The 10,843-nt window shown below is 50.0% G+C and overlaps 1 protein-coding gene across 1 annotated transcript in view; it reads right to left on the bottom strand.

Moving 5' to 3' along the window:
* Window positions 1–3,972: 3,972 nt before the first annotated feature.
* Window positions 3,973–10,843, bottom strand: part of ZFHX3 (zinc finger homeobox 3) — a 113,364-nt gene continuing 106,493 nt past the window's right edge. The window contains exon 9 of the mRNA XM_082489282.1: window positions 3,973–7,090. Coding sequence (XP_082345408.1) covers window positions 5,499–7,090 — 1,592 coding nt within the window. The 3' untranslated portion in view covers window positions 3,973–5,498. The remainder of the gene's footprint in view (window positions 7,091–10,843) is intronic.

Below are 10,843 nucleotides of genomic sequence, written 5' to 3'. Positions count from 1 at the left end.
TGAAGTCATTAACGCGGCACAGTACAAACACCAGTGGAAGGGCCGCGCTGGCGACCCCGTTACTGCCGCAGTCCCATCCGCTTGTGGAAAACGCAGAACGGATTTTTCCCATTAAATAAACCCAAACAGTTAAGAGGCAATCCAGATCCCCACCTGTTTAGGCTCACGCCAGAAGAGCTACGCCTGAGCCTGGGGCAGGACCGGGCAGCCCGGCCCGTGGAGAGTTTTGGGGCTCTGAGCAGCAGCGCGCGCTCGGGCGCCATTGCCGTTTCGATCGTCAGAGGCGCAGGATCTCCTCTCCCGGGGCTGTGCTCCGGGGCCAGGGCCCGGCTGGCTTGGTTCGGTTACGCCGTAGCACCAGGAGTCATCGGGGGCTTGGCAATTTTGACCCACTTTATTTCATAATTCATGTATCTTTGGAGTCCACATCAGTATGAGTGTTGGGTTTTGGTGTGGTTTGGGTTTTTTTTTTTGTGTTTTTTTTTTTTTTTTTCTCATGAAGGTGCATCAGCAACCCGATTATTGAACTTGCTGGCTCGCAAGTGAATGTCCTGACCCTATTAATTAAAGAACGCTCCCGCGCCCTCGCTAGTTGCAAGATTTCCTCCCTGCGACCCCTGCTCCGGCTGCACGACACTGCGGAGCTCAGGCCCCGCTCCCTGGGCAGGGAGGGAGGGAGGGAGGGAGGGAGAGGAAGCCCCTCGCTGTCAGGGAGGCGGCAAATCAGCCAAGGACACCCATATTAAACACACTGCTCATCCCACCTGCAATGTTGGGTTGTGTTTCCTTTTTTTTAAATTATTTATTGCTGCAGTTATAAATTAGAGATGAATGGTAGCCCCCGGGGCTCTCTTTTGGATGCGGTCCTTATTAATGAATTTCAAGCATTTTCTGCTGCAAGGGGCAATTTTTGGTAAGAGAATTGTGTATTTAACAGTCAGCAGTTCATCAAGTTTTCCTCCTTGCTCAAGAGGCACTGCAAGCGAAGGGAAGAGCAGCGAAGTCAGCCACTTACCTTTCTTACCTTCGTCTCCTTTTGGTTTGATCAGTAGAAGAAAACAGATGGCGATTTTAGTTCGCTTCTAGTTTACAGGTTTCAAGATGACCTCAGCCCACAAAGGCATCATGCTTTCCCTTTAACCGTTAATTACAGCAGCGTGCCCGGAATTCTTATACAAGCATTTAGTAAAATTAAATGTACTTATAATGTCTTTTTCGTACACAACGCATCCCAAAGCCATAATACGAATTGCGCTATTTGGCTCATTACTTCCACTTTAACGCTAATTCCCAGCGCCGGCCCAGGCGCTCTCGCACCGACGGGCACCCAGAGGCCCGCGCGTGGGGAGGGACGCGGACACACGCGTGCGCCGGCGTGCGCGCTCCTCCCGCGGGGCGCGAGGCCGTGTGCCTGCGGACACGCGGCTGCGTGGCAGCGCCCGCCCGCTGCGGGATGCAGAAGCGCGGGCGGCTGCGCGCGTCCCGCCGAGCTGCGCGGCACACACCCACCCCGACACAGACCCTGCACCGCACGAGCGGGGACATCGGAGACGAGAGCTTTTGCTCATTTTTTTTTTTTTTTTTTTTAATGTATCACAATGAGCAGGAAACATACGTGATGAAATATTTCCAAAGGAGTATATTCAATTACCATCTACAGTCAACTCAACTATGACAACAAAGTCTTTTGTGACAAATTTTTTAAAGTTTTGAAAGTTCCATGTGGTTTCTGTTTCTGTTAGTCTCCATGTATTTTGGTACAGTTCGAGATCAGCATTGTTACAGTAACAAAAAAAAGCTAACAAGACTACATTATAGAAAAACACCAAGAACATCATTTTTGGTTTCACTTGCTCTATTTTTTGTACATTGCAAAGGCTGTTCATATCCCTCTTCACCTCAGTTACGCTTTCTGTTCTACCCAAACTCGCCCCCCCCAAAATAAAACCGAAAAAAATAGTCAAAGCTTTGTGTTTCACAGTGGGCAGTATCTCAGCGCCGACAAACCAACCGACCGACCAACCAACCAACCAAGCAACCAACCCAATTTCTGCTTCTATTTAAAAGTTTTAATATCTTTTTTTTTTTTTTTAAAGCAAAATATATTTCCACGAACAGCACGTGTGCTGGCTTGTGTCTGCGCCTCCCTCACCCCCCCGCCTGCCCCCGGGCGCGGGCGGCCCCGACACACCCCTTACGCCTCTCTTTATTCTCAATTGTATGAAACTTTGGCCATCTTCACCACTTAAAAAAGCTTTTTATTAAAAATAAAACAGAAACACGCTCAATGCTAAGTTTAAAATCTTTCCCTCGTGCCCTGCCCGGCCCCGCTCTGACGCTCGTTAGAAAGGCCACGCGTGGGCTCGGGGCGGGGGGGGGGGGGGGACACGCACAGGGGCTCCCCAGAGCCGACGTCGCTCCCGCAGCGTCCCCGGGGCGGCCGGGAGGGTGGCGGGGCGCGGGCAGCCGCCGCGGCGGCGCTGCGGGGCGCGAGGCCGGGGGTCCCAGAGGGGCCGGGGGGGGCCCCCGGTGCAGCCCAGCGCGGCCGGCGGGGACGGGTGACCGGGGACACGGGTCCCAGCTCCGGCCCCGAGGCAGCCGGGCTGCAAGAGGAGGAGGCAACCTCGCACTGAAAGTCTCTAGAAACATTTAGAAAAAATACAAGGAAATGAATTTATAAAACCTTTTAGTGGGTGGGAAGGAGGAGGGGGAAGGAGGAGAGAGAAATTGCACTATGACCAAGCAATAGAATCAAAAAAACCGAAACAAAACAAGACAAAACAAAAGGATTTCCAAAAGAGACCTTGCGGAATTTGACAGATAAAGCTAGTGTTAAATTGTTAACTTGTATCACATAGAGAATCAAAAACAAAACAAACAAAAAAATTTCTATATGATACAGACAGAGTAACATACAACAGTTAAATGGCAAAAAATATATATATATATATATTTCATAGAATTACAAACAAGATAAAATAATGGAAAACAAAAACTGTACAACTTTAGAATTTAAAAAATGTTCATCTCAAACACGGGGAGAAATACAAGAACTTTTGTTAAAAGAAAACAGTTTGTTAAAACAGCAAACGCTTTTTGTGTACTTGTTTCCGTTTTTGACACCTTATGCTACAACTGGGTACTGGTAGGAATATTAGATGGTACTCTCTTTAGTATCGTCTACTTAAAAAACAATTAAAAAAGGAATTTGCACTGTGCATTAGCCTAGTTAGAAATATGTACAACAGTTCAGGATCTAGTCTTTCATCGAACTAAAACCAAAAAATCCATAAAAATAAAAGCGTCCCGCTAGCAAATGAACCCCACGTTCGTCTCTCGAATGCTCCAGTCTCTCGCAGAGTCGACGAGCGGCTTCAGCACGGGGAGGAGAAGCCCGGAGGCGGCGGGAGGGACCTGCGTTCACAGTCTTCGAAGTTCCCTTTTGAAGCAGGAGGAGGATGAAGATGATGGGGAGAAGGCTCTCGCACTTTCGGGGCAGAGGAAACGGGGGGCGGGGTGGGGAAAAGGAGATTGTTTCTGTTGACATTTGGCTACGGAAGTGAAACAGCAAGCATCTATTTGTCTCCAAAACCTACATTTTAGCAGCACAAAGTTTTCCTTTCAAAGTCCGGACCGTAAGAGATGCGTGCGTGCGTGCGTGCGTGCGTCTGCGTGGTGCCACAAGCAGGGGTGCGGAGCCGGACGGGGACAGCGGGGCCCGGCAGGCTCCTCGCCTGCCCGCGCGGGACTCCGCGCCGCGGCCCTCGCCGCTCCGCCTGCCTACCACGGGAGAGAACTTGGAAAGAGAAACCTGCCTTGTGGTGCGCTGGGTTGTCGCTAAGAGTTGTCTCTCTGCTTGCAGAAGAAGCACAGATAACAACCTGGGTACTTTTTTTATTCTTTATTTAAACTTAGACTTGTTTTGTTTAAATCAGAAACAAATTCTCAAGTAAAAAGAATCCTTTTTGCTCATTCTGCACCAGTGGTGAAAGGGTATGTCTTTGGATTTTATTTAAAGCATGAATTTTCTTTAGAGAAAAAAAATGTAACAAAACCTTTTTTTAAAAGAAGGAACAGAGTGCAGCCTAATTACACAAACAGAAACAAAGGCTTATAGTTTAGGAACAGAGTCTTTGAAGCATTTACAAAATGAGGAAAAGAAGAGGGCAAGAACAAAAAAAAAGAGGAAAAATGGAAATTAAGAAAGAGATAAGTGCACAAGGGTAACAGACATAGGTAAATCGTATGTATACGCCTTAAAAAGTTTCAAACCCCCAACAAAAAATATTCTGCAAGGGATCCTACTGACCCCCCAAAACCCTTTGAACTTCTTTCTTTAGTTTTTATAAAATAATTATGCAACCACCCTCTAAGAAATGAAGGTAGCGACCATAAGTGGAAGATTACAGGACGGGGGACTGGGGAGTAAAGGTACAAAGGGGAGAAAAGCTTAGGCGAGTCAATGGATTGCAATCTATCTGGCTAGGAATGAACAAGACAACATCAAATGAGAAGCCGTCAGCTGGACCATACAAAAGCTAAATGTACACAAAAGGGTTTTTTCTTTTAAATCTACCATACTGCTTCAGTTCATTTCCAATGCAACAATCTACTCAACACCAAAAATGGTCATATCTATCATAAATACAGAAAGTCAGTTGTTTTAAAACTTATTTTTTAAGCTCCGAGTCCTCAACACTCTTTGTGTGGTTTTTTTTTTTTCTGAAAAGTGGGAGTGCTTAACTTTTCCCCTTGAAATTGGCTTCAGCAGAAAAGCTACCCTTAAAATCCCCGAAAAGCTAAAGCAGTTCACATTGTTTTTCTCTTGAATACTTTCTGCCCATTTTAAATTAACAAAAAAAAAAAAGAAAAAAAGAAAAAAAAATCCTTTTCTGGAACGAAAACGAAACGAAACGAAACAAAACAAAACCCCCAAAACAAACGAAAGAAATTATATATATATATATATAAAACAATGATTCTGAAAACAGAACAAAGTGTGAGCGATTGACCTGAGAATAAAAAGACATTACATTTCTTTTTTCTTTTAGCAAGCCATTGGTATCTGAATGCTAAGATAGCAAGAAATTTAAAACTGTAACAAGGTGGGCTGCTTTCCCATACAGTGCATGCCGGCCTCTGCTGTGCTATCGACGTGGGGCGTTATTGAAAAGGGGCAATATACAAGGGGCTCAAGCTCCGAAGACAGTAAGGAGGCAGCACGGGCTTTCGTCTCCCAGACCAACAGTACCTTCGAAAGGACAAATGTAACAGATTTTTTTTTTTCTTTTTTTTTCAGTTTTATTTTATTAAAAGGAAAGGAAAAAAGAAATGTAAAACCCACCGGCATCGTTATATGGGAAAACAACCCACGCTTTTTCTTTTTTCTTTTTTCTTTTTTTGGTTAGAAGCTTTGGAATTGCAGTTAGTCTATTTTTGAAATTGGTTTGTTATTAACTTTTTTATTTAAATTCATTTTCATTGTTCATCTTCAAAGCTTACAATCTGAAGGTGTCCATTCCTACGCTAGCTAGACCACTGTCCTTAGGGCAGCCGGGGTCCCGGGGCCCCTCCGCCGGGCTCGCCGGTCCATCTGACTTTTGGCTAAGATCCGTGTCAGACTCCTCCGAATAGTCGTCTGTTGGCATCGAGGGCTGAACCCCTGAGGTGCTGCATGAACTTGAGGTAACCGTTGAAGATGAGGAGAGAGGAGGGAAAGGCGGCGGCGGCGGCTTCCCCGGCGGGGCGCGGGGGGCCGCCGGGGGCCAGGGCTTTCTGGAGGCGTGGGGGGAAGCCGGGGGGGGCCGGGGGGGCGGGGGGCTGTCGTTTGAGTGAGCGGCCGACTGCGAGGTAGATGCGGTGCTGGGGTCGGGGGGGCAGGCAGAGTGAGGTAATAGACTGGGGTGCTCTTTGGCGTTTCTTGCTGCTCTTGTGATTGTTCGGTGTTTGTGCGGGGCTGACTCGAGATGCTGACTGAGGGCTTCGTCCCCACACACCGTGCTCTCGCACGCCACGCACTGGTACGAGCCGCTGCCCTGGCCGCTGCCGGTGGGCACGTGAAGCACCATCTCTTGCAGGTTCGCCACGGACTGGCCGAAGAAGCAGAGGGACTTCAGGTGGTCGCTGGCCGCCTCCTGGTCGCCGAAGCCCGCCTGGCACTTGCGGCAGACCAGCTTGTACTGCACCTTCGGGACGATGAAGGGGTCGCAGAGGGAGTCCGCGCCCTTGCCTTCCGCTTCGGGCTCTTCTTGGGGTTTGGGCAGGAGGGGGGACACCTCGCGGGGTGCGTTCTTCTGCTCTTCTTGCTTGGGGGGTTCTTTGGCAGGGTCTTTGTCCGGGGTGGCAGCCCCCGCGGGGACGGGGGTTTGGCTTCCTTTGGGCTGCTGCGCTTTCTGCTGCTGCTGCTGCTGCTGCTGCTGCTGCTGCTGCTGCTGCGCCTGCCGCTGCTGCTGCTGCTGCTGCTGCTGCAATGCCTCCTGCAGACTCTGCTGGTATTGCTGGTACTGCTGCAGCAGGGAGCCGGGGGACAGCCCCAGCAGCGCCTGCGACAGCGCGGGGCTGTAGGGGAAGAGCCCCTCCATCCCGTACATGGGCTGCAGGTACCCGCTCTGCAGGGCGCCGGGGATCTGCGGGGCGTAGTAGGGGGAAAAGCCGGGGACGAAGTAGGGAAGGAACTGGCTCGTCAGCAAGGTGGTGGGGTCCGAATTCAGGGCGGCCTGCAGCGCCTGGAGCTGGGTGGGCTCCACCGCGTATTCCATGGTGGGCAGCGGGGCCGAGAGGGCGCCCGCCGGCGCCTCCCCCTTCTCCTTCTTGGGCCCTGGCAGGGGGTCCCCCTTCCCCTTGGGTGCCTTCTCCTTCTCTTTTGCCTTCTCGCTCTCCTTCTCCTTGCGCTGCGGCGGGGGCGGCTGCTGCGGCTGCGGGGTCGTTGCCGGCGGCTGCTGCGGGGCCACGGCCGCTGTGGCTTGTGCCGGGTTGGGTGAGCTCAGCGCGGCCGGGGGCTGCTTATTTGGTAATCCAGAGGTGGGGAGGCCGGGCGAAGGGACGCTTGTGCTGGGCAGGCCCATCAGGTTGGGTTTGGGAGAAGTTAAAGCTGTAAGAGGGAGGAGAGAGAGGTGAGCAGTCGCTCGGCGCTGGGCAGGCAGAAAGCACAAGGTGGGGCGACCCCAGGCCACCCGCCACCGCCCCTGCACCGCCGTCCCCTCTACGCAAGGGCAGTGACCGTCCTGAACTCATGCGCTGCAGCAGCGTGGGCTGGAGAGCCCGTCTGCCTCTCCTGCTTCCTCTGGGACAACGGCTTATCTCCCCACTCCCCGAGGCCCCATGCCGTGGGCACGTGCCTCGTCAGTCCCTGTCGCCTGCGTCTGGCTCGGCCACGCTGCCCGGCAGCACCAACCGTGGTGTCTCTGCCAGGGACACCCACCGGCCGCCTGGGATGCTCAGCTGACCCCTCTGAAATTCCCGAATGATTAACACCTGATGTCAGGGACGGGCACTGCTCCTACATCTGCACTAATTGGTCCTTTGGCCAAAAGACTCCAGCGGAGGGAAAGTGCTATGCCACAAGGCCGTAGTGCTACATACTGTCAATCTAGCTAAAATCTCCACAGTTTAGAAAGCCCTGGTCATGGCAACTGAAGAGGAGTGAGCAGGCTAAATCTAAGTTATTTTGTCCTAATTAGGCTGATGTTCACGAATCCACAAACCTCTCCTTCCTTCCAATGTAAGAGGCTTTGGGTGCACAGCTTCTTGGAAATTTCAGAGTTTATGCAGTATTCAGACATTCCCCCAGGGCATGAATGTCGTGTTTTGGGTGGAATTAAAAGCATCGTGATGCTTCCTCGCAAAGGACATGGATTAATGGTGGAATGTGAAGTCTGCCCATCTTTCCAACAGCAGGAATAGCCAGTAACAACAGAGTCTCTTGGTGCCGATTTCTACTCTCACAGCTGATAGTAGTTGGGGGTAAGAGGAGTGTGGCTCCCAGAGTCACATCCATTAGTCACATCCACTGCAGTTGGCGAACGTGCTCCTAAAAAGGAACGTTTTACGTGGGAAGTCCCTCAATGCCATTTGGGGAAAATAAAAATGAATCACAGCTCTAACATTCCGCTGGTGCAGTCCCATACGCTCTGTGACTCCGGAGCCAGGAACCTGCTGCTGGATCCACCCCCGCCACGAAACCACTCAACAAAATCTAACCTTTCGCTAACAAAGCACGAGTCCTTGCAGCTGTGACGGTAACTGCTCAAAGGCGGTCTGAGTATGAACAGTCGGAGAACTAAGAATCAGCCACGGAGGCACAGTAACTCTTATTTTAGGTTGTGCCTCTTCTGTGATACATCCAGTGAGAGAGGAGAGGAGAAACTGCCCCTTTTGGGGATGATCTGGGGTACGGTGGCAGCTTTAAGTCTTTTCCAAGGGGAAGCACGCCGGCAGGGAAATTGCTGTGCACAGGCGGTGGCTCCTGGCAAGGAAATCCAGCCGCTATGGGCTCCTTTGCCTTGCGAAGGCAGTGTAAAAGGGACTCAAACACAGCCAGGGGCTGGGGCCAACAGCTCTGCTTGAGCTGCAGCTGCCCCATTTATCCTGGTGAGGCCTTAAATCATCATGATCGATCCTGAGGAACAAGCATAGGCATCCTCAACCATGGCATCCCTGCCGCCAGCAGGCAGCCTGATACTCAGGTCCTGGGCCAGAGGAGACGGCAGGACCTGGGGCAGAGGCTGATGGAGCACAAGATGTAAATTCTGTGCAAAGACACACATGCTCCTCAGGCCTCTGGACACCAATCCCCAGACTGCTGCTTGCGCAGTTGCATCGCAAGAGCCTGTCACTTAACCATGCCCTGTAAAGTTGGTGTAGGGCAGAAGGAATCCATACTTCTCAACATACAGCATAGCAACCACTTTCTTACAGCATCATGCTCTGAGTAGCCGCTGGCAGCTAAGGGGAGCAACGCACTCTCCAAGACCTGGCTGCACTACACCCTCTAGGAACAGCTCATTCGTCTACAGCGCTGCATTCATCCGCTGCTGCTGGAAACCTGCACCCGGCACTGGCCTCCCGAGCGAAGGGCAGGAGACAAAGCTGCTGTGGCTCAGCAGAAGCCAGCCTGGCGAAGAAGCCCCGCAGGAGGGCAGGAAGGAGGGTGGCCAAGAGCCAGGAGAACTAATCAGTGATGGCTGATGCAAAGCCCTTCTGAAACCTGCATCCGCTCCTGGTGCAGTATTGAGACAATAGCGATTTGTGAAGGTATGAAGTGTATGAAGTGAGCCTTCACGTAGCAGTCTCACGGATTTCAGATAAGGGCATATTATGGATAGATGCCATTGAAACTGATGTTCCCTAGTTGAACAGTCCCTGAGAGGTTCAAGCGCAGGAGCAGCGGCTAATTCATAACATTCCTGGATGCACAGCCTTATCTGCTTCGACAGGCTTTGAGCTGAGATGGCCTGACCTTTGGAGCTTTATCTAAAGGCCACAAATAGTCTGTTTGACTTTCTAAATAGCTTAGTCCTGTCTAGGCAGTCACTGATTGCTTTTAACATTCATAGTATGTAGCCCCATCTCCCCAGGACACATACTGGCCTTTGGAGAGAAATGAAAGCAACAATATAGATTGAAGTGCAAAAATGTAATTTTAGATCTTGCTATGAATTTGGGGTACTAAGTAAACAGCACAGAGCTACCTGCTATAGGCTGGCAACATAATTTGCCAAAGAGATCCTCTTGGCCTAGTTCTGGCCTCTGAAACGAGATCTTCGGTAAGAACAGAAGTATCGCATGACAAAGTCCTGGCATGCAAAGATGCCCTTCAGCATGTAGCTAGGACTAGTTTCAAGGAGCAGGAACGGGCAGCAGCCCTGAACAGAAGAATTTCTAACAGCAACTGTTTTTAAAAATGGTTTAATTACAATGACCTATCCTACAACTATAGTCAAGAACAATTTTACTTTCGCTTTGGGGGTTGTGGAAAATACGACCTTTCTGTAACTATGCAAAAAAAAGCCGTGTAGAGGCCCTAACTCCCAGCCTTCTGCTTTTCCAAATTCCAGAAAAACTTACTCTGATAGAACCTTCTGACACGGATATCAGCAACCAAGCTACAAGGTAATCCCCTCTGCTGCTCTTGTGGAAAAAAGGATCTTGAGTCCAAGACAGTGGATCATCTTTGGAAAGGCCAGAACCCAAAAAATACAGTGAGATTTAAACTCCTTTTCATTTTTCAACAGAAGATATTTCAGAGATGAGCAATAATGGAGAAAAAGGTGAACGCAGCCACTTCCAAGGGGAGTGACAGATGCCTGTTTTGAGTCACGGGTCTCTAGTGCACTCTTTAGGGTGTTATACCCAATGTCGCTGCAACCACACAAAACTTTGGGCGCTAGTGATGTGATTTACACTGAGCAGTTCAGTTCCCCCTGTGAATGTCATATGAGCTGTTCAAGTGCCACATAGCTACTCACACTAGCTACTATCCGTTTGTGTAAGGCTTTGATTTGCTTATCCAATGATTTATCTCCTGATGACAAAAGAATATGGCAATTTTATTAACATGCCACAACCATGTTACCTTGCAGCATCTGCACTGAGTTTTTCAATCTGCTGGGAAAAGAACTTCAGAGCCAGCTCGCTGAATAAAAGCATCAGAAAGTCTTTTCGGAGACTGATAGCACTCCAGTTTCTGATTAAGAAGCCAGGAAGATGCTCAGACCCTATTTAGGCTTCACACCACGCATTATAACTCAAAGTTATCATTTCTGGATACTAATAGTGGCAGACCTGTATTGCCGTAGTGTAGAAAACAAAGATGCACACTGGCATACGGTGTAACTGTACCAGG

This window comes from Vanellus vanellus (assembly GCF_965231255.1).
Source record: "Vanellus vanellus genome assembly, chromosome: 12".
NCBI classification, from domain to species: domain Eukaryota; kingdom Metazoa; phylum Chordata; class Aves; order Charadriiformes; family Charadriidae; genus Vanellus; species Vanellus vanellus.
This window is presented reverse-complemented; position numbering and strand designations above follow the sequence as displayed.